Source organism: Pteropus alecto, unplaced genomic scaffold (genome assembly GCF_000325575.1).
Source record: "Pteropus alecto unplaced genomic scaffold, ASM32557v1 scaffold146, whole genome shotgun sequence".
NCBI lineage: Eukaryota > Metazoa > Chordata > Mammalia > Chiroptera > Pteropodidae > Pteropus > Pteropus alecto.
The window spans coordinates 19,839,604-19,864,043 of NW_006442107.1; the positions used below are offsets into that span (position 1 = coordinate 19,839,604).

Sequence of the window (24,440 nt, forward strand, 5' to 3'; positions counted from 1 at the left end):
ATAAATACATCCACATTTTGTACACCTGTCAATTCACTCAAGCAATAGAACTTTTCTGTTTTCTGAATTACCGGAAGCTGACTAAATGAAACCACTTTGCCACTTGCAGAACCAATAGTAACTTTCAGCAGCTTTCAAGATTCTTTCTCTCTGCATGTAAATAGGAATGAAAGAGACAGGCAAGTTCAGCGCACAGATGATGTCTTTACTTCATTCACCACATTCAGAACCCTTAATTACTTAGTTTTACACCAAAGCATTAACACCCTTACAAGTGCTTTTAGGCTTTTCTGATACCTTAGGACATATCTTGCTAACCGATGCATAAAATAAATTGAAATGAAGCAAAGATGCTCATAGATACAGTCTAAAACTATGACGCTTGATGCCGAGATGCTGAGTGTAGTTCTCAGGGACAGAGCTTGGCGAGGCCACTTTTGCTGCTCTGGGTGTGCTCTGCCTCCAAGACAGCTTGCTGCACAACAAGCACTGATCATCATTTTGCTTTTTGCCTTTTTTGTAAAAGCGAAAGTCTTCTTCAAATTTCTTTCGGTTGGTGAAAACAGGTACTAATATAAGTCTTTCATATAAAGGCAAAGGTAGTGTAACCTGAACTTTCCAAAAGTGGGGGATACCTGTATTAACATTTTGTATTAGTGTGACACGTTTATTACAACCAATATGATAAATTATTACTAACTAAAGTCCATATTTTACATAGGATTCACTCTTTGTATTGTGCAGTTCTATGAGTTTTGACAATTGCACGTCACACATCCACCATTACAGTAGCATACATAATAGTTTCACTGCTAAGGATATATTTTAATTTTAAAAAATTTATCACCTTTCTTAAAAAAAAATATTAAAAGATGATAAAACTTTTCTGTTTCGGAACAAAAGTTGAAAATATTATTCAGTATGTTACACATTTTTTTACCTACCGTCTTTTAAGAAAATGTTTTACTAATAAGAACAGCTTGGTTCCAGTGAACCATATATTTCTTTTCACAAAAGTCACATATCTATGTTGTTTACCTCATTTTCCTCATCTTAAGAGTAAATTTAAATCTAATTTTAATAATCTAAATAATTATACCATGTCCTTTGGATATCTTTCTTCTAATGGCAATTGTCCTCCTTTTTATTTTTAAACATGTTTTTTTGTAACATATTTTGTCATAGTCCTGGAAATTTTTTGAAAGGCTATAGAATATAAATAAATATAAGCTTTAAGTTATGATATATATTAGCAGTGTAACTAGGATTCTATAACATAACACTTCCCCTTCCCCCATTAACTTCTAAGTTTCTATTAAAAAATAAAATTCTCTTGAGTAAGTTTTAGTGCTTGGTCCAAGGGTAGAAGTGAGTCTTGGCAAATTTGAGAAAATATTCCTAGTTACATGTAAGTCATAAATGAACAAACCAACAGGCAATAAATTTTAACAATGGTTAAAAAATGGAATTCGTGTGTTACTCACTGTATTAGTTTGCTAGGGCTGCCATAATGAGATACTACAGACTGGGTGAGTTAAACAACAGGAATTTATTTTTTTATAGTTCCAGGGGCTGGAAGTCTAAGATCCAGGTGTCAGCAGGTTTGATTTCTCTTGAGACCTTTCTCTTTAAAGGACTTGGAGATGGCTGGCCACCTTCTGGCTGTGTCCTCACATGATCTTCCTTCTGCGTACATGCATGTCTGTGTCTAAATTCCTCTTCTTATAAGGATGTCGGTCATTTTGGATGAGGGCCCAAACATGTGAGCTCATTTAACCTTAATTACCATTTAAAGACCATATCTCAATTATAGTCATATTCTAAGGTACTAGGTGTTAGTGCTTCCACATATGGATTTGAGGGAGCACAATTCAGCCCATAACACCCAATGAAATCAGTAAGTCTTTTAACTTATGACCTGAACACTATAAAAATCATTGATTTAGCATGTCACTGTGAGCCAGGCACTGTACATGCATTAATTCACAATGACAAGATGAAGTTAGAATTAATATTTCACTGAGGATAACTTTTTCAGTTGGCAGTGGATACTAGTTGTATGTACAAAGGGAATTATATAGTACATAACATTTCTTTAAACCTGAAAAATGCCAAAAATATTGCTTAATGTTAGAGCAAATGAGAATTAGCATTTGTTTTAAAAATGCAGAACAATTTAATAATATATATTAAGCCAATTCGTATTGGTTATAGGTTAGGTCACACAGGGGTGATAGAAAAACTAATCGACTTTAAATAACTGACCTCATGTAATTTCCTCCAAAGTGTTTTCTGCAGTGTGGGCCTCTCCGAGGTCAGCCATTTGTCATTGATAGGATGTGCAGTGACCCTTTCTAAGAAAAGACATGTCTTTTTTCTTCTTTGTTTATGAACCTTTTCAAAGGCCTTCTCCTTTCTCTCCCTGCATCACTTGACACTTGAATCCAACTAGCTAGCTGAGTACCAAATTAACAGAATAGTCACAGTAAGGGTGAGCATGAATTTTCCCCTTCTCCCTGCCTAATACTCTCACCACACCATAAGGGACTCCAGCTGCTCCACTCTGTAAGACATTTAGGGTATACTCCAATTGAAGAATTCCTCCTTAATATGCTATTTTCTTTGGTACTTTCAGAGATCTAAATGTGGCATTATTCTCCTCACAAGCATTTATCACAACCTCTGTCATGTCTTTACTTTAGTGTTCGTTAAAAGTTTAGATCTCAATAACTTCAGAGTCATGCTTTCGGTTAGATTCTTTTGTGCTTTTGGGAAGAGGAGTAGGAGTCAAACAGCTGTGGACATAGATCGTTCTCTGAGCTTTCCTTCCTCATCTGTAGAACAGAAATAACAGGAAGCTATTGTTGAGATTAAAGTAGATGACTTAATCTTAAGTATCTTGTTCAGTGCCTGGTATTCAACAAATAGTAGTTGATTTTCTTTCACTACCAACAACCTAATTCAAAGCCAAATTATTTGAATATGGGGGTGTTGGTGGTGGTGGTGGTGATAGTGATGTAGCTGTTGCTGAATGTTGCCATAGCATATTTCTAAGTTTCCTATTTCTAGTGTTTTGAAAAGTTGTGAAATATTGATCAATACAATTGTCCCTGGATATTTAATGAATATTTATACTGTCCCTATCACTGTTAGGTGTCATTAGAAACAAAGGAACCAAGACTCATTGTCAGGAAGCCAAAATGAGTGTACAGTCTGCTTACGGAGATCAGATCTAGTCAGATGAAGCCATTAATATGTAGACATTACTTATTATAATTATTATTATAATAAAAACAAAGTGCTAATATATGTTTTTCATGGACCAGAAATATAAAAACAAATACAAATACAAATTAAAATTCAGAGCCGTCCCAAATGGGGAAGGCTGTTATCTCCCAGAAAGACATCCCAGTGGACTCTTCCACCGAATGACGGCCTGGCTCTGGAGCGGTGGCATGGAGAAGGGGTGGGGCAACATCCAGAAAAGGTGATGCATGTGGGGGTGTGGGCCACAGTGAGGCGAGACATGACCAAGAAACCTGTCTGACTGGACGGAGTATGTTTCAGAATGTGATATAAATAAAACCGAAGAGACCAAGCAACCAGGAATTAAGAGAGCATTATACACTAGGTAAAAGTGTTTACGTACAATAATACAGACCTTAAGCAAGCAGGAGGAAATCATGGCAGAGGATTAGTCTAGGAGTGGGTGGGCAATGACCTTGGAGCAAGGATAAGACCACCTGGGAGGCAGACTCAACAATCCAGGTGTGGATTAATGAGGATTAATGCTAGAGTGGTAAAAGTGAACAAGAAAATGCAGAAGAGTATTTATTTTTTTTTCTAATCCAGATTATATGTTCTCAAATATGATGAATACCTTTTACGATATAAAAGGTACTTTTTATATGAAAAAATGATAAAAGTTTTTCATATGGTTTCTCAGCAGGATTCCCCAAAACAATTTTACTTTTCATTTTGTTGTCTTTAATAAAAGATAAGCAGTAGATGGCATTATTCTATAGAAAAGATTCCCATTTTTCACTTTTAAATCACATGGCATGTAAGAAGAGTTAATTAAGTATCTTTTGGGATACTTCCATTCCAAAGACAAATACGTTGGTCTAACATAACAGTGTGAGATGCAATTTTTATTTTCATTTTAAAGTGTTTGAATGATGAAGGATAATATATGTGGGATTATGTGGAAAATAATATATTCAGTAAAGTATTTTATTATTCTTACCAAGTCTTTTATGGTTACTTAGGGAAATAAGCATGCATGCTATTTGTGGTCTTGCACATGTCTCAGTGAGTTTATATTAATGAAAACAAAAGAACTGTCATCAAGTTGTATGTGGTGTGGGAGTTCAAAAAAATTTACTTAAATCTTTAAAAAAGGCAAAAGGTATATATGATTATATGATTTAATGTATACCTATTAGTGACTTCCAAAATGTATCCTATGTAATTGTGGTGAGGATATAACATCACATGTTTACAGAAATGAAAATATTGTTTTTTCTTTGATCCCTTTATGCTATTCCCACAGAATTTTTCTTCAAAAAGAATGATTAAGGATTTCAAAGAAATAGTCTTCCTTACAGAATACGTTCATTATTTTATAATTTTATTTTGGCTTGAATATGTCTAGTTCTATATTTATAAGTATGTGGTTTAACTTTTGTTATCTGATGAGACGTAAACTGATTGACATTGCTTTTAAGAAAGCATTTTTCAACTTTAAGTCATTACATGTAAGATAGAGATAATTAAACTACTGAAATCTTTTCACTTTTTCTACTCTTAAGACAGATATTTTTAGTCAAAGTTTGAGATACCTTTTTATTTTCATTTGTTTGAAAATTTATAAAACTGTTACTGCTTTTTAGAACTATTATAAGCACGATGAGGATTAAAAATTGCAAAAATTATTCACCTTTCAATTACTATAGGTTTTGTAATTCTAGAGCATACTGGTCATTCAACATTAATAAATGCTATTGCTTTCTTCTGTTAAGCATTTATTCAAAAACTGTATATTAAGACTATGTGCCAGGTAATGCGCAGCATATACATGATAGATATGAAAATTTGCTTAGCAGTGTATCTCCATCGTAAGTGACAGACATGGTAGTAGAGTTCAGATTGCTACCTGAAGACTGAGAGCAAGGGATTTGTTCTAGCTCAGTGACTTTGGAGTTAGAACCTGAAGGATGAGTAGGAGTTTGTTAGGGAGTGGCAGGCAGTATCAGTGAGAGTTACAGGGAAAAAGCAGATGTCCCTGAGGATCCAGGATCCAGGAGCACGTGACAAGAAGGGGCAGGCTTTGGAACAAAGAGAGACTCAGGAACAACTCAACCACAATCTTCTCTAATATGAAAAAATTAGTAATGTAAAAATAAAATTTTTGTTTTTCACGTTACTACATTTCATTCTTTAAGCGGGATATAGATTTGGATATTAGTTGTTTTCGCTTTTGTAGTAAAATAGACTTCTATATTTGTTATCTTTTACAGTGAAGTTTAGCAACTGCAATGGAAAAAGAAAAGTACAGTATGAAAGCAGTGAACCAGCAGATTTTAAGGTAGATGAAGATGGCATGGTGTATGCCGTGAGAAGCTTTCCCCTTTCCTCTGAGCAAGCAAAGTTCCTGATATATGCCCAAGACAAAGAGACTCAGGAAAAGTGGCAAGTAGCAATAAAACTGAGCCTCAAGCCAACCCTACCTGAGGATACAGTGAAGGTAGAGTATCCACATGTGCCTTTGGAGTTATGTTTGAAAATCAGATTTATAGTTTGGACTAAATATGTACTTTGCTTTACAGCACATTAATGGATACCCTATATTTGAATTTTTATCGACTTCAGTTGTTTCAATAGTACTTTGTTGTATTTCTAATCTTATAAGATACTTAGACAAAATATATGTTAAGCAATATGAACATGTATTTGAAAGGTTTGTTTACACTTTGAGATTTATAACTTAGAAGTACTAGTTTGTTTTAAATTTCTTAGAAGTTTTACAAACTGTTAAATATAACCACAAAATAAACAATCCTTTGCAAGATTTCGCCAGCCGAGTTTATTAGATGGAAAGTTCAGATTTACAGTAGTAAGAGGAAAGCATTTCTGGCAAGGAGTATTGGGTTTTTGTCTTGTCCCTTAATAATTAAATTGAGCATATGAATTATTTATACTGCCAATATGACTTTTAGGAATGATATGCTCCCTCTGGTGGAAGCTACTATAAGCCAAGATAAAATAAATAAGACACATTTCCAACCCAGTACAGTTCGATTCAATTCAACAATCATTTATTGAGCACTTATTTTGTATAAGTTACCATATTAGGAATTTTAAGTAAGATATGATAACTTCTTCAGTAGAGTTGTGATAACATTACTCATTTGAATATTTTGCTTCTTCAGTTTGAAACCAATATGAAGGGGAACCACAGTCATATTCCGAAGTTTATGATTTTATGAACTACGACTATTACATTTTGTATAGTTATTGTATTGTGAGAGACAATACATTCATTTCTGGCATGTAATCATAAATGTGATATACACACCTATAATCAAATATGAATTTATATAGGAGGAAAATACAGTGTTTTTTCTTTTATGCCAGTGTTGGACTTTCATTGTAAAATGTAATTTGTTAAACTATTAACTGTTAAGGGAACTCATGCCATTTGGGTAATAAAAAGTGAGAAACTGGTAACCAATCGAGTGAAAAATTACTTTTGTTGTTGATAATTTGCTTTGTTCCAGCAAACTAGCTTGGATAGTTTTACAGAAGCAGCAAGGTCTAATGGCTAAAATGTCTGCAGATATAAGGAGAAACAGAAGAAAATGTTGACATCCAGCAGAGATTAATATCTCATGTGCAAAGTGGGTCATCTACAGCATCCATCATGGCTGACATAGGTTTAGAATAATTACAGCATTAATTCTGTGGGATTTAATAGGGTCATAAATATTTGAGACGTTCCTTAGCAGTATGTATTAAACTTCGCTTGGAATTCAAATTATATTTTAGCACATCAAGATCTAAATTTAATGTACAGTAGCACATTACCTGAACTGTGGTTTAAACTAACGAGAAATATATAAAGAGTCCTATTAAATTTTGCTCAATATTAACTACTATCTAAGATGGTTTATAGAAACTGCAAATGGTTTGCACAGCTGTGCCACATAATAAATTGTTTGGAATTCAATATTTTAATGAACACTGTAACCCTAAAATGTTATGCTGCTTTCTATTATTTTAATAGCGGGATGAGGAAAGAGCCTCCAGACTTATTTTCTTGTCCATAATAAACTGTGATTCCTACGTTTTCAGGTATCCATTGATTTTGATGTACTTTCAGAAAATATTTTTCTTAGTACTCAGGACTGTCTTCTTGTATTTTAATGCAAAGGAATCACCAGAAATTGAAGAAATAGTATTTCCAAGACAATTGTCTAAGCACAGTGGTCATCTACAAAGGCAGAAGAGAGACTGGGTCATCCCTCCAATCAACTTGCCAGAAAACTCCAGAGGACCTTTTCCTCAAGAGCTTGTCAGGGTAAAGTGGCAGAATTTTAATCATCTCTGTGTTATGTGTCAAGTGTATGTTAGAAATGCTTTTGTCCAATTTTTCATTTCACAAGGTAGAGTTTATGACATGTATGTACTAAAAATATTTTTTTTGTAGAGATTAAATGTCTTGTGTTTTAAAGAGCCTCTTTTCATATTTTTTAAAATTATCTCAGGTTATTTGTAGTAGAGCTTTCTGTAGGTACTGTACATCGTGCATGATAAAGTTTGTCCAGGGTGTGAATACATAAGCCCTAACTTCAACATGCATTCACACCCATACCATACCCTTTGCCATAATATACACACACCTTAGCTTCCCTGTCTGAAAGCTGCGTGCTCCATGATGATCTCTGCCCTCAACAGATAGATTTTGGGTCAAAGAAAAAAAATAAAGGGACAATCATTGCTAAAAATGCCAGCACAAAGTACATTTGACAATTTTTAAAAGAAAAAAAAATGACCTCTGATACCATTAACAGAATCCCTGGGGCTGTGCAAAAATATAGGCTTTCAAATCAGAAAAGCTAAGTTTTTTTTCAATTATTCTAAATGTATACCGTTGGATGCAGAGAAAAAATTATAGATATTTCTATGTGTTTGGTAAAATTAGCAACCTGTTGTTTATTACAAAAGGAAGATTAGACAAAGTCGTCGTATTCCCATTTACTAGAAAATAAATGTTTCAGTAGATGATTAATTTAGCATTCCAATACATACTTACTGAAAGTTGTATTTTTAGTCATTTTTGTGTTGTATATCCTATTCTAATGTACATTATAATTCAATGTAACAGTGAATGACATATCTCCCAAATAAAGGTGTTTCTTATTATTTTTCTACTTTAATAGAGAATGAGAAAACAAAAGAATTTGCCTTAACTTTAAAAAAATAATTCTATTACTGGATTAATATATTTACCTAATACGTATATATCTCTTATTATCATCTCTAAAGAGTATTGCTCAATTGGCCTTTTCTCTTATGTCCTTCTCCCTATCTGTAACCCGATCCTATGATTCCTGTTTTTCATAGGAATTATTGATTTGGAGGAGAGGAAGGTGAGCCCATGGGTATGATTTTTGACAGTATAGAAATATATTTGAAAATTATTTCTTGTATGCTTTGTTATTAATAAACAATTTGGAGTAATAGGTGCCACCTTAAAATGATATGAGAAGCTTTGGTTGCAATGAATAATGTTAGTAAAATGCAAGTACAGAAATCTGACTTTTAGGCTCTCCTACAATCTTAAGAGTTCCCAAGTGAAGCTGTTTGACGTTATGGTTAGACAGTTATTTTTTATCCTAACTGTTGGTGAAAGGTAAACAATTTTTTTTCTTTAAATTAGACACCTGTTACTGGATTAAATATTCTAACCTACAGACTGCTAGAATTTGATACTGTTTAAAAACTCACACTCCTTAATTTTGACCTTTTGCACTGCTTTTAGTGAATGTGTTTTTAGATGTTAACACTGCCCCCAGTCTTTCTGTTGATAAATGACTCCTCTTTTTTGAAGCCTGTTACCAAGAAGTAAGGACAAGGAACAGGGCTGGGAGCATTTTAATGGATTTCTAGGAAGAGATGGTATAAGTTTGTAACTGAAAAAGGGCATGAAGTGTGGCATGCTGTGTCTCTGATAATGAGCATTTAGTCTCCTGCTTAATGTGATTGTCTTCTTGACCCTCAGATCAGGTCCGATAGAGATAAAAACCTTTCACTGAGGTATAGCGTAACGGGGCCAGGAGCTGACCAGCCTCCAACTGGTATCTTCATTATCAACCCCATCTCAGGTCAGCTGTCAGTGACCAAGCCTCTGGATCGCGAGCTGATAGCCCGATTTCATGTAAGTTTTCAACTGCTGATGATATTCTGTGTATTAATAACCTTCTAAATGTGTGCAGAGTTTTTTACCTCTCCTATCAGTCTTAAACCTTTGCTTCTGAGGTTTTGACACCTGAAATGTACATGTAGCCTTTTCAATTTATTATAAGAATTGTATTGTTTTTATAAAATTGATGAATGCTTGTGGTAAAAAACAAATAGTGCCAAAGAAAAAAGTGAAATTGCCTAAAATTGTATTACTCTTTACTTGTTGATACTTGCTTTCAGATATGTGGCTAAGAACTTATAAGAACAAATTTACATGTAGGGGGTCCAATCTGTTGCTTGTAAATTATGTAGAGATCACAACATTTTAATAGCTGTATAGTATTCCATTGAATGCATAGGTTATAATTTTAATAACTTTCTTATTAATAGACATCTATGTTCTCTACTGTATCTGTTCCTGCTGGTATTATTACCTATGGATAGAACATTTTTATTTTGTTTGTTGGCAGTATTCCCTCCAGAGAGACTGCCATTTTGGAGATCTCCGTTTTCCTGATAATCCTGTCAACACTTTGTTTCGTCAGTTTGCCAATATGAGCTGTTTTTTCTTAGCTATACTAGTTATATTTCTCAGGTTAATTTTTATGTTCTTTATTTTTTATTTTTTTATTTTCTTGAGTTATAACCAGGTTGTAGTTTGATGTTCATATTTTAACATATATGCGTATATTTGAAACTGATTTTCCCAATTTAAAAACAATATTGTAGAGAGTATTTTAATGCTCAGAAATTACCTTATATTAAAATATAAATTCCAGGAGGCATTTTTTTTCATTTTTTTCTAGCCATGCTTGCACATTTTCCTGGAACAAGATTTCAACTATTTTTTCATGAGTTTAATATAAAAACCTAATTGATCTCTATTACTTCTCCAATTTTGACATGAATAACTAAAACTTTTAATGGAAGTATCATTTTCTTTTAGAAAAGAATATGTGTACACTGTAAAAACTTTTCAAATAATACAGAAGTAAAACTCTTCAAACAATACAATATTAATAAGAAAGTAAAAATGATTTTTAATCCTTTTACATAAAAATAACCTTTTTTCTTTTTTAACACTTATACTGTAATATGATGATATATTGTAAGATGTTCCTCTATTTGTAGATTCATAAATGTATTCTTTTGAAATTGGTACCATTCTCTGAAACCAGTTTTTCTCATTTAGCAATCATAAGATTTAGCATCTTTCCATGTCAGTGAATATTTATATCATAATTTTCAATTGCTCTAAATTATTCAGTTGAATGAATATAACATAATTTTAACTAATTACCTATTAGTAGATATTTGGGTAACTAAGCTTTTAAAATTTATTTTGAATGTGACAATAACCATTTTTGTATATTTTTTCCATTATATCTTTAGGCTAAATTCCTAAAATTGGAATTATTTTGATAAATATAGTGAAATTGTTCTTTAGAATGGTTGTATTGTGTTGTACTACCTGCACACTATATAGGAGATATATTTTCTCCCCTCCAGTATCAATCCTAGACATTATTTATTTGTTGCCAGTATTATTTTTAATTAAAGTTGCATAAGTTGAATAGCCAAATAAATTTATTATTTCTGTTTTATGCTGAATTTTATTTTGGATTTTTTATCTTTTTCTCTAAATAACTTTATTAAGGACATTAATGCATGATTTGTCATATATCTTCCCCTTTTGTTGTTTTTAAACTTTATTAATAATTTTAACCCTACTATAACTTACAGTTTTTGTGTTGTAAAATTCATTTTTTTTAAATTATTATGTGTTCTAGATTTAGAAGTAGTTATACAAGTCTTCCAAACTTCAAGATACTAATCTCCCCAATTTAATCTGTTGTATTTATTATTTTGCATCTAAATTTAACCTTTGCGGAGTTTACTTAGTAAAAGGGGAAGAGAGATAGATCCACGTTGTTTTTCCTTTATGGCTAGCCAGTTGTCCTATGTACTGAATTAGTATTCCCATTGATTATCATCTACACTTAACAATTCAAAACTTTTAATTCCATATGTATATGTGTTTGTTTTTAGATTCTTATTTTTCCCATTAATATATTTGCTGGATCTTTGCACTTATACAAATTTTTAGAATTATTGAAGTTTAGAAAATATTAAAATATTTATATGTGGTAGAGCAAGGACTTACCAAGTGACATGTAATTCTAATGGTTTTTATATCATTCTAAAACATAAAGAAAGAAGTAAAACTTTCAAATCTTTATCAAACTTTTTCAAAAACATCATGTTACTAGGGAAACTTGATAAAATCAGATAGCACATAATAGACCAATCTCTAATTAGACTAGTCTCTAATTTATGAATATAAATAATACAAAAAATTCTAAATTTATCTTCGTCTATGAATTTTCACTATCTGAACTGGTATGGTCAAAAGTCAGGAAATAAATATTTTCCAATCAATTTTGGGATAAATTCTCACTCCCCAGATTCTCACTATTTGCACATAAAAGAGTGGTATCCATGACAAAATAAAATTAATTATAGAATTGCAAGGATTGTTCAGTATTAAGAATCTACTAATTTAATAGATAAATAAGTCAAGAGACAAAAGAGATTATTTCTACAGGTGTTGAAAAGGCAGTAATAAAATTTATGTTGTTTTCTGTGTTGAATAACTGCTAAATAAAAAAAGGATATGTTGATGCTTCTTTAATTTGATAAAGAATATCAGCAGAAGCCAGCAGCCAGCATCATTCTTAACAGGAAAATCATAAAAGCATTTCTGTTAAAAATAAACAATTCAATAGAAACACTACATAGTTATTGAAAAGAATGAAATGGATCTCTATTTGTCAGATAAAAAGATTTTGAGGCTAGTCTGCTAAGAGTAGCTAAGTGATTATATTTGTTTAAAAAGAAAAAAGATAAAATTTCTAGAATACCTATAAAACTGAGAACTCGTGTTTGGGAGAAGAACAACTATTTTATATATTAATGTACTTTTAATGTTTATGAGTGCCTTTTATAATTAAAGAAAAGCTCTAGTGTCAATATTCCTTATACACATTTAATTCTTTCTACTGTTTGTTGATCTATGTGACTACTCTAGGCCAGTACCATATTTTTAATTACTCTGATTTACATGTACAGATTTAGCAAAAGAATTTGGGAACAGAATAGAACTGGCTTTGAACATGGGCTTTGTCGACAGAGCAGTTACTTAGCCTTTTGAAGCTTGATTTTTCTCACCTTCAAATGCTGGTCATTTCTGCCTCAATCTTTTGTATTTGAATTAAATGAGTTAAAATGCATAAAACTCTGAAAAGAATGCCTAGCAGATAGTCATCATGGTTTTTTTTGCTACTATATCTACTCTAATTGTATGGAGTTGGGCTAACTTAAACTTTTTCAGCATCTCAGTCCATCCATGCTATTTTGGTACCATGGCAGTTGTATATTTTATCTTTTCACTGGAGATGAAAGACCATTGAATAGCTGTGTTTTCTAATTTGGCAGTTGCGGGCACATGCAGTGGACATCAATGGAAATCAAGTAGAGAACCCCATCGACATTGTCATCAACGTCATCGATATGAATGATAACAGACCTGAGTTCTTACACCAGGTTTGGAATGGGACTGTTCCTGAGGGGTCAAAGCCTGGTAAGTTTGAAGATAATAACTTGGAGATTACTTCAGGAAATGCAGTGTAATTCATCCCTAGTATATAAGCAAGGAAAGGAGAAATCATGGGAGCCTTTTAGTATCATTTTCTTTCATTCACAGTGCTTTTAGGGGAAGAGAAAGGTAAAAAAAGGGAAAAACATTGAAGAGAGAAAACAAAAAAATATCACTGTACTGCCCACGATGACTTTTCCGACCTTCAAAGAAATAGATACTTTAGTATCTGATTCTGTAGAATCTAGAAGATCCTTTCATTTGGCTGTGGTTAATAGAGTCACTGCAGCTAGAAAGGGAGCACAGAAGTCTTAAAGTACAGATTGTATCATATTAGTCATACAGCAGCTAAAACCCAGTTGGAGAGTCTGAAAGATACTTCGTGTTCCTAGGACTAAGCTGTGGTGTAAAACCAAAAGCTACTGTCCTCTGGCTACACTAGGTATTTACTTCCGGATGACCCGAATGTCTTCTGCAGCCCTTGCTTTTAAACTCATGTCATGGAAAGTGACCCAGCCTAGAAACAGCAGTTGCCAAAAGCTTCTCACCATTGTGAAGTGATGTTTGACTAAGATGTCAGATTTTGTACTGAAAACACTGGACTTCAGTCACAGTAGAATAGGAAGGCTAGAAAGGCCTATTCAATGGACCAGAAAATCCATTGGTGTCAAGATGGTAAAAGGAAATGTTTTACTAGCCTTCCTGAGATGATTTGGTGTTTAGAGAGATTTAATTAGCTATATTATCGTTTTGTTTTTTTTTTAATTTTGAAAAACCTCAACATTTAAAATTGTGCTATTACCTTTGTGCTCATTCATCTACACCAGTTTATGTAGCTCCTTTATGTATAAGCCAATTTATAGATATAACCAACTATGCTTTAAACTGGTATTTGTTTCTTGGTCCAAATACATTTGTCTGTATCCTCAGAAAAGAAGGAGATGTATGGAGGGGGGTAGCTGGAGTGGGAGGACAGGGGCTGTGCGGGAAGTTCAACCATCTGTGGCTCCTTCTGAGTCACATTTTCAGAGTAGCTTTTTTTTGGCATTTAAAACACTGTAAAACCAAAGCATCCTTACTAAAACACAAGCCTTCTACACATATTCTAAAGATAATAAACACTGGGGTTTTTTGCCTGAGGAAGTTTTTTGGTTTTTAAAAATTATTTTCTTTTTCCTCTATTATTTCTAACTTTATTAAATGTACTGCTTCACAAAAATTGCCAAATATAAACCATTAAAGATATAATTATTATGCATTGACCATGAACTTCCATAAAGTCTCCCATAAATAAAAGACTTTCAGTGATCACGAGAAGTAAAGATATTTCGCGAGCATACTACCCGTGGTGGTTCTGTAAGCTTGAAAACATCCTTCTAGGCAAGGTTTGAAAATGTCATGAATCTTGAGTTAGACTGCATTGCAGTCAATATTTTGGCTCAAGATTCTGAAACATAATTTATTGCTTTAACAATTTATTCATTCGTTCATTCAACAAATGCTTATAGAGTATGTGCTGTGTGCTAGGCACTGTTTTGGCATCGTGGATACAGCAGTGACAAGCTAGTTCCTGCCCTGTCGAAGCTTAAATTCTAATAGGGGAGAAACATTAAAAGCAAGCAAGCAAGCAACTACATAGAAAGTTTTGGGGGGAAAAAAAAAAGCATGTAATGATGGCATATATTCAAAAAGGGTGTCTTGTTTAAAGTGTCGAGCTCTGACGAGAGATTTGAATAATGTGACCATGCCTTGGTTAATTCTTGGGCAAACAGGTACCATGTAGAAGTGACAGAAGTAACTGTAAATGCTCTAAAATGGAACCTAGCTTAGAGTACTCACAAAAAAGGTAAGCTAGAAATGGGAAATTTTATAATCCAGTTCTTATTAATATCCTACCAAACAAACCATCTTAAATAGTAACTACTTTTCTTTTACTTCTGAATTACAGTTTGTCTAGCTAGTTTGAACTTATTTGATCCTAATGCTTTCTAGATTTCCTTTCCAAAATATCTAATAAATTGAAGTCTCCGAGTTTGTTACAGTATTCATTTAATCTCCCAGGAAATAATGAACCACGGTGTCAAACTCTGATTCAATGTACCAAAACAGTAATGCATGGAATAATTCCTTATGGCCTGAGTAAATGGAGTGTTCATCATTATGCACACAGCTTACTTTCAGAAAGTGACTTAGGCACCGGGGAAAACCATGCTCAGCATGTCATTTTAGATATTATTGCATAACAGAGAAAAATATGGCAGAGGGAAGGAATCAGTAGCCATAAAATATATTGCTAATGGCATCTATATTAGTTATTATTTGCATTTTCTATAAATGAAGGTCTGAAATGATCTTTTCATTGACTCGTACAATGAATTTGTCTTCCGAGTTATGGAAAAATTGAGTCTATAAATGTATGAATTTTTCACAATTTTTCTTTAAAGTATCTAAACCATGTTTTATATTTTTAAAAGTACTGTTCTTATCAGGAATGTCTTTCATTGAGTCTAAATGATTAAATGTTTTGAAAAAGTTAAATTAATATTGATCAAAAAGGTAAATATACCTTCTATTTAGGAGACCCTGAAATGAAGGGTGACCATTCATTTTCCATGTATACTGTGTCTAGGAACATATGTGATGACGGTCACTGCTATTGATGCTGATGATCCAAATACCCTAAATGGGATGTTGAGGTACAGAATCCTGTCCCAGGCTCCAAGCACCCCTTCGCCCAACATGTTTACCATCAACAATGAGACTGGTGATATTATCACAGTGGCAGCTGGACTTGATAGAGAAGTAAGCTAACCAAAAACTGTCTTTAAATTTGTTTTTAATCTTGAAGGTGCACTGTGTCACTTACAGTTTATCTCCAGGTAATAATATATCCACAAAATTATTTAATGTTCATTTTCACTAAGAAATCTGTTGTACTATTTTCTACACAACTACAAATTGGTTAAATGATATATATTTACTGGATAAATCATTACTAGTCTTACATTGCTAGTCTATGTAATATTTAACATGGTAATTGAGTAAGTAAGTTAAGTAGATATCTCTGGTATCTTATTTTTTAAATTGTCATTTTCTCAGTTTGCCCTTATATTCAAAGGTTTTTGTGAGAAATTAAGTGAAAAACAATGCCTAAATAACATGTTATAAATTTAAGATAATTATTAACATTCATATTTTTAAGGGGCTACAAATAATATGTGTGTGATTAAATTTTTTGTAGCCTCTGTGGAGAGCCTGGTTTAGTACAAAAGGAGATTATCTCCTTTTTTAGAACTTGCCTCTTAACTCTAAGATTAATTTATTTAACAGTTTGAACACTAGTAACTGCATTTATTCTACTGACAAGCCTTTCAAGTTATAAATGATGATAAACACACTTCTGGTATAGTGTTTTGTTGAAAAGGCATAAAATGTTGATGATATTGAAATATTTTGTAGTATCACAATCTGAGAGGGAATGGGTGTTTCAGTTAATTCCAAATGATCATCTCACTGTGACTGACCTCAACCCACTGTGTTCTTACATGTATCTCTGTTTTTGTTCATATAATTCCTTCCACCAGGAATACCTTGTGCCTTTTTCTTAATCTTGAACCTTACAGTTCTTCATGTTCCAATATAAGCCCTGCTTATATCTTTTCTGAATAATCCAGCCCTAATGAATCTTTTATACACCTTTCCTTTATTCTGTTCTTACCATTTTCTTAAGAGATTCTCAAGGTCATTATTGGCTATCAGTAGCCATTGTGTGAGTGAATTATCAAAGTGCCAACTCATAAGGATCCATGCTTTGTAGATTTCTGGCTGAGCCAGCTTTTATAGTAATGAGACCTCAAATTATGTACATCAAAAGGAAACATTATACTTACCATAATAAATATTATTGATAAGGATTTTAGGAGTTGGTTTTTGTGACACTTTATATGCCCTAGTAGCAGTTACTTGAATTGCGTCGAAGAAAACATTACTATTGCAATTAATTACATATGCAAGATAGTGATAGAAGTAATGTGAGCTAATCAAGATTACTTTATTCACAGCTGAGCTGAGAGCCTTACTTAGGAGTTGGATGTATGTTTATTTCATCGTACCTACTAACTTCCAGGCATCGATGATGTTTTTTCTAGGAATGTTTTGTATCAGAGCTTGCTGAAATTTAGTTTTTGCAATAGTACTTTAGGTTCAGTGATATTCAGAACATGTATGTTTTTTCACCTTTTCCATTACTATATGAAGTATTATTCTTAAATGCCAATAAACTTTGCAAGAATGCCATATTTTATATATTTTTTTGAGGGCCAGATTGCTCACATACTACATAGGTATAACTCATCTCCCAATCATGACATTTCTCCTTTAGTCACACTTCCATTGTAAGATACAGAAATAGGACTTCATCTTGTTTTCCTACAGTAACGTTCCCATCACATTTAGCCTGGCTGTTTTTCTGACCAAAAAAAAAGGCATAGGGAATTAAAGATAGTTTTAGTAAGCAGAGCAACCATATTTAAAAATCAAAGAGACTGTATTTAGTTTAGAGGATGAAAGTTTGAAGTCAGATCGTAATCATGGTAAGTATATCTTATAGTAGACAGGAGCGGCTATTCGCGATCCCCTGAGTAAAACAGATGTGGAAATGGATTTGAAACTATAGTATCATGGGTTAGATATAGTATGAAAAATAGCTCCATGACAGTAAAATTATTAAATACAACAATGAGTTACTAGGGAAAATCATAGAAAATCTTTATTTTGTAAAAGTCATTTAACGTAGAAAAATGTATCTATCTCAGATGGTTTATGGTAATTCTGCTTGAGGCCAGGGATAAATTACTCTATCTTCGTCAGGCCTCATGGAAGCTTGAGATTCTTTTATTTCTATTAGAATTCACAGTTTTCTTTTCATTAAAAGTAATTTCAGTTATCATTCTCCCAGGATATATGACACCTTTAAGTGATTGAACTCCTAATCATCGAAATGCTTACTAAGAGTCAGCTTTTTATTTTCCTTTAATCTCCAGGTTTAAAAAAATATTAATTCTAAAGGTTTTCCAGACCTAAAGCTGTACCACTACACATCATAGTTTTCAATTTTTTTTTTTTTTAATCTCCACCTGACTTCTTATTGCATTACTTGGTGGTGCCTATTCCTGGCGTTTTCTTCTTTTCTCCACCTTTTTCTATTTATGCCCATCTCCTGATTACTGATGAATTCCCCCCTGCTTCACTAGGTTTGAATTCTGCCTCTACATATTATGTGCTATTTGACCTTCAGTGTATTAACCTGAAACCTCAGCTCCCACATCTATAAGTGTGGATAATAATATGACCTACCTCGTGGGATGGCTATAAGGATTATGTAACACAAAACATAAAACATTTAGCACAGTGCCCAATAAATATTAGCTATTGTTTGTCCCTGTTGCCATCATAAATCCAGCCTCAGCATCTACTGGGTGAGCACTATTACTTTTACTCCTTGTCATAATTTTTCTTGTAGTGAAGAAAGAATTATGCTTTCTGTTTTTCAAGCCTAATAATCCTTTTACTTGTACTCTCAACTCTGTGTTCTACCATGAATAAACAGAAGACTATTCTGTTGTCTGTTGGCTTGGTCTTTCCTTCTCTACAGGTTGTGTCCTAAAAACTCCACAGGTTCTTTCATAATTTACAAACATGCTAATTCTACCTTTTAGTAAAATGGCTCTCCACAACCCATAGGATGAAGCCAGATTCCTTTAACATGCATTCCAGACCCTCTAAGACCTTGGCCCCAAAACCTCCTTTAGCCTACCTACCCTCCTAGAATTTCTTGCTCTTTACTTATGAGCAAATGATGCCCAGTCACTCATACAACCACATGCAATTCCCACTACAAATCTGAAGTTTTATATTCTTCTGTTTCCTCTGCCTGAAGATCCCTTTCCCATCTCTTCCCTAAGTTAATCCTTACTCTCTGATAGCTAGTCCTCACCCCCTCCCCTTGGTACCCACAAATTCTGTGCATCCCTTTAGATATACAAAGACTATGTTACATAGACATTATATCTGCATTTTTACTTCCAATATTCAGAGAATCCAATGTGTTCTTCATCTTTTCACCCTGAAAAGAAACTCTGAAGAAATGTACAAGTTGTGAGAATTTCTCCTTCATTTCGACACCAGACTCCTCAGAGGCAACCCATACTGACTTCTCAACTCTCACTCTTTCACCTTTCCTTAAAATCTGGATTTCTGCCTGCCTACCCCATCCAAGATGCATACATGTCACACATATCTTCTGACTTTCATGGGAGGGACGAATATATTAGAGTGATGAATGGTACAGACTCTGAACTCAGAGAGACCTGGATTCAAATCATGTCTCTGCTACTTATGGTTGGATGTCAGTGGGCAACCAAGCTTGGTTGCCTCCCTAAACATCGATTTTCTCATCTGTAAAACGGAGATTAAAAAAAAAATCCACCTTCCTTATAAGATTATTGTGAAGACTAAATGAGATAATAGATAGTCCTTAGCACTGTGCCTGGCACATAGTTCGTGCTCGGTCTCAATAAATACTAATTAATAATTACCGTTTTTTGTTATCAAGGCCCATAGAACAATGTCAACATATAGTTAGCATTCAAAAACATTTTATACTTCAAACTTATAAGGTAGGTAGTACTATCAACCCATATCACAAATGAGTGAACTGAGGCTTAGCATTTAAGAATTTGAACAGCATCACAAACGTGTACTTCCTTTGTAAGTACTCCTGGTATTATTATTTAAATGTCTACCTCCTAATCTAATACATTCGAAAGCATACCTATTGTCTCCCTAAATCTGTGATTCCTTATAAATTTCCAGTTTCATGTGACCAGTTCCACCTTCTCTTCAGCTTCCCAAGATAATGATCTGTTCACCTTTACCATACACTGCCATCAATCCACCTTGATATTTAGTCATCGAGTTCCTTCAGTTAAACCCAAAAATACCTCTTGCATTCATTCCTCTCTCAGGCTTTGAGAACTGGTTCAGGTGCCCCATTAAAGGTTCCTTGCATCACTTTTTCCTGTTCTTGTTACTGCAGTTGCATTATACCTTTGGTCCCATGAGGCAGTAATATCTGTCTCCATCACTAATGACAGCAAAGCCACCTCTGGTTTTATTCATTATTTTATTTAAGTAAATACTACATCGCCTGGCATCTACTAGACATTAATTTAATGTTTGCCAAATGAATGACGGAATGTTCTCACCTCTTCATTCACTTATATCACTCTAATTCAGTGTTTTGAAAGTATAATACACAGGTATAATAATTTTAACCGATACACACAGGGAGCCTCTAGAGAAAACCAGAGACCACAAGCTACTCCATCAAATAAAGACTGCCAGAATGCAAGGATTGTATAGTGTTTATTTTTACAGTTCTATTTATGGCAAGTGATGCTAGTTTTCCATTTATGGTACTTTTAAATAAATTTAGGTTTTGAAAAGGGAGATAATGTCAAGATAAATAGTAAGTGACTCATGGTATAGAAATATGAGGAGTGACAGAATTGGGAAGATGGTATATGAATCACAAAAGTTTGGGAAACAGTGAGCTAGTTTCTGTTCCCAGTATATGTTTTAATGAATAAATGATAGCTAGCCATGTAAATAAGAAGATGGTTTTTCTGAGACCTGAAATGATTTTTATAATGTAACGCAAGACTCAGAGTTTCTCATGCATTCATCTATCCAACCACAAATTCAAAAGCAAAAAGTTAACAAGTAATAAGTGTTGATGAGGATGTAAAGAAGAGGGAAATCTTGTGCACTGTTAGTGAGAATGTAAATTGGTGCAACAACTATGGAAAACAGTGTGGAGATTCCTCAGAAATTTAAAAATAGAACTGCTACACGACCCAGCAATTCCACTTCTGCATATTTATCCGAAGAAAATGAAAACAGTAATTTGAAAAGATATATGTGCCCCAGTGTTCATTGCAGCATATTTATAATAGCCAAAATATTGAAGCAAACTAAGTGTCCATCAATAGAAGAATGCATAAATAAAATGTGATATATATATATATACACACATATATATACATACATATATATATCACATTTTCTTTATGCATATATATGTATATATATACACTTATATTTATATATCTAAATATGTGTGTATATATAGATATAGATAGATAGATAGATAGATAGATATACACATATAGATATATATATGTATATATATACATATTTAACTCTTTTTTATGATTGGGTAATATAATGGAATATTACCCAATCATATAAAGAGTTAAATCTTGCCATTTACGACAACATGGATGGACCTTGAAGCTATTATATGGAGCGAAGAAAGTCAGATAAACACCAATACCATATGATTTCACTTTTATATGGAATCTTAAAAAAAAAGAGAAAAGAAAAAAGAACAAACAAAACAGAAATAAACTCATAATACAGGGACCAAACTGATAGTTGCCAGAGTGGGAAGGAGGTTGGGGGATGAGCAAGAAAGGTGAAGGGGAATAAGAAATGCAAACTTCTAGTTATAAAATAACTAAGTCACTAAGATGTAATGTACAGCATAGGTAATATAGTCAATATCATAACAACTTTGTATGGTGACAGATGGATACTAGACTTAATTGTGATCACTTAATAAGGTATATAAATGTCAAATCATTATATGTACATCCAAAACTAATATTATATATCAACTGTACTTTAATTTTTTAAAAATATTTTTTAAAAAGCATTTATTGCTTGGCATGCCCTGTATCAGGCATTATGTGGATGCCAGCAACATAAACATTGACAAAGCAAGTGCCCTGGGAAGGAATGTGTGTATGTGTGTACATGGTTGGGGGAGAAGGAAAGACAGACATATGGACTGATAACAGCTATGTAAACTAGAAACAATGAGAAGACTTTCCTGAGTATGCAAACAGCTCTCTGCTTTAAGGACTTTCAGAAGTCATGTCTGAGGTCACTTTTAATTTTCATATTTGTTAGGCTCAGAATTGAGGAAAGGATATTCTAGGCCAGGGTTTCTCAACCTTGGCTCTATTGATATTTGGATTGGATAAACCTTTGCTGCGAGGGACAGTCCTGTGCATCATAGGATGTTTAGCAACATCTCTGGCCAATACCCATTAGATGTCAGTAGTAACCCCTCTCCCCAGTTTTGACAACAAAAAATATCCCAGGATATTGGACATGTCCCCTGGATGAAAGAGAGGAGGTGGACAAAATCTCCTTGGTTAAGAACCACCAGTTTAGGTAGAGAAGTGACAAATGCAATGGTGTAGAGAAATGATTGGCATTTGAAAATAAATGCAAAAAGTTCAAGATGTGAGGTAAGTGGATGAAAAGTGATAGCCTTGGTAAGGTAGGTAAGAAAGAGAGGGAAGGATTGTCAGGAAGCAAATGAGTGTGTGCCTTCTAGAACAAGAGGTGAGGAAGTGTTTTTAAGCAAAGTCCCCTTGATCAGATGTGGGACTATGAGGGTGGGAAGTCAAATCCTTATGGAATTTAAATGTCAGTCATTTGGAACCAAATGCCCAGTGACTAAATTAGGCAAGAAGCTCTAAACGGTTTGCTCATTTAAAACATAGACTGTCATATCTTCCTTACTGAATGTAAGAGCATTTTACCAACCAGGGCATTTGAAAATGGAGATTAAGTTGTTATTTCTTTATTTGAAGAGACTTTGTATTTTAGAAATAACAACGTTCTTTTGTAACTTAAAGATTTCAAGACTAGCTTGAAGCAGTAGGAAATTTCATGTATTAGCTGCTGATCCCAATATTTCAGCTCAATGGTTAATTGTGTATACTGTGCTTATATAATTTTAAGGCTTTGTAGAGTAAACATTAACAAATAATATCTGTGTGGATTTTTTATCTTCTTTAAAAAACACTTTTTTCTTTTTTCTTTTTTTTTTTTGAGACTGTTAATCTGTTTTTTCAAATGGCAGCTAACAAAAAAAATGGAATATCAATAAATTTTTATTTTCATTATTTTCAGCTGGGAGGCTGAACTAAGTGCCCTGCAAAATTCTCTCATTAACCATGAGAGCATTAAGCTGCAATGACACTCTTGATTGGGAAAGGAAATCATTGAGAGATATTTTAGCCTACATAAGCATTATGGTGAGGTATTACGGGTTAAGAAAACTTAAAATGGCTCAACCAGCACTATTCTTTTGTTTTTATTTTCGTTTTGTTTTTTTTTTTAATTAAAAGTAGTATGGGTTTTTCTCTTGTAAGAAGACAAAAAAAGAAAACTAAAATAAATAACTGCTAGAGATTGGCATTTGGGTGGACAGAGACTTAAAATCAAATGTGCGAGGTTTGGCTTTTCCTCCTCCTTTCTTTTTCCTTGCCCTTCCCACTAACAGCTAAATCAAAAGCTGCAATTTGTGTCGGTTCTGTCTAAGCTCCAGAAATCCCTTAAGCGTGGCCATTCATAATGTAAGTTATATTTAGAATCAGGGAAAACTGCACTTTGCAGTGACAGTTTATTTTTGTATGAAGGAGTGAGTTGTGTCGTTCAGAATCTTTTAACATCTATGAAAACAGTCTCTTTTTTATCTGTGCCAATTTCCTCAGAAAATACGGATGATTTTAGATACTCGATTTGGTTAGGTTTTCCTAATGTAAAAGTTTGTCAGCTAGTGCTATAGACAATCTCAACATTTTCTTTTAGATACGTTACAGCTTAATTTGGCTCTGCCTTCTAAAAACTGCCATCTGGAATTTGAAAGCAGTGATGGCTATTTGATAATAATCGTCTGCATGTAAATGTTCCCATACCCATTATAGGTCTGTGGACACCATGAGGGTTATGCCCAAATAGCAGTACGCTGACTATGCAAATATTAAATACCTACTATGTTCCAGGAATAAGAATATAAACATGTACCCTTTAATGAAGGTTTTGACTTTAAGAATATATCTCTCCTTGTGAATATATTTGTGACTAGTATGTACAAATGGAAATTAGGAGAAAATATTATATCAAATCTGTTATCATAGAAAGAGCATATGAAAGAATATATGCCAACAAACATATAAACATATGTAATGATTATTAATTACATGGAATTAATTTGCCGAGATACCACTTTTGAGTCAAGATTGGCAGAAATTATAGATGGATCATATCCCATTTTGTCAAGGGAATAGGTTTTAAGCATAGTTGGTGGGAGTAGACCTTGGCGCTGCCTTTTCAGAGGGCAGTGTTTAAGTATGTGCCAAATTTGTTGATGTGCCTACTTTTTGATTCAGCAATCCTACTT

The 24,440-nt window shown here is 33.4% G+C and overlaps 1 protein-coding gene across 3 annotated transcripts in view; it reads left to right on the forward strand.

Annotated features, from left to right (window-relative positions):
* Positions 1 to 24,440, forward strand: part of CDH2 (cadherin 2) — a 194,784-nt gene that overhangs the window by 131,629 nt on the left and 38,715 nt on the right. For all 3 annotated transcript variants that reach the window (XM_015595693.2, XM_015595694.2, XM_015595695.2), the window contains 5 exons: positions 5,520 to 5,746; positions 7,433 to 7,579; positions 9,284 to 9,439; positions 12,961 to 13,105; positions 15,750 to 15,922. In XM_015595693.2, coding sequence (XP_015451179.1) covers positions 5,520 to 5,746; positions 7,433 to 7,579; positions 9,284 to 9,439; positions 12,961 to 13,105; positions 15,750 to 15,922 — 848 coding nt within the window. The remainder of the gene's footprint in view (positions 1 to 5,519; positions 5,747 to 7,432; positions 7,580 to 9,283; positions 9,440 to 12,960; positions 13,106 to 15,749; positions 15,923 to 24,440) is intronic.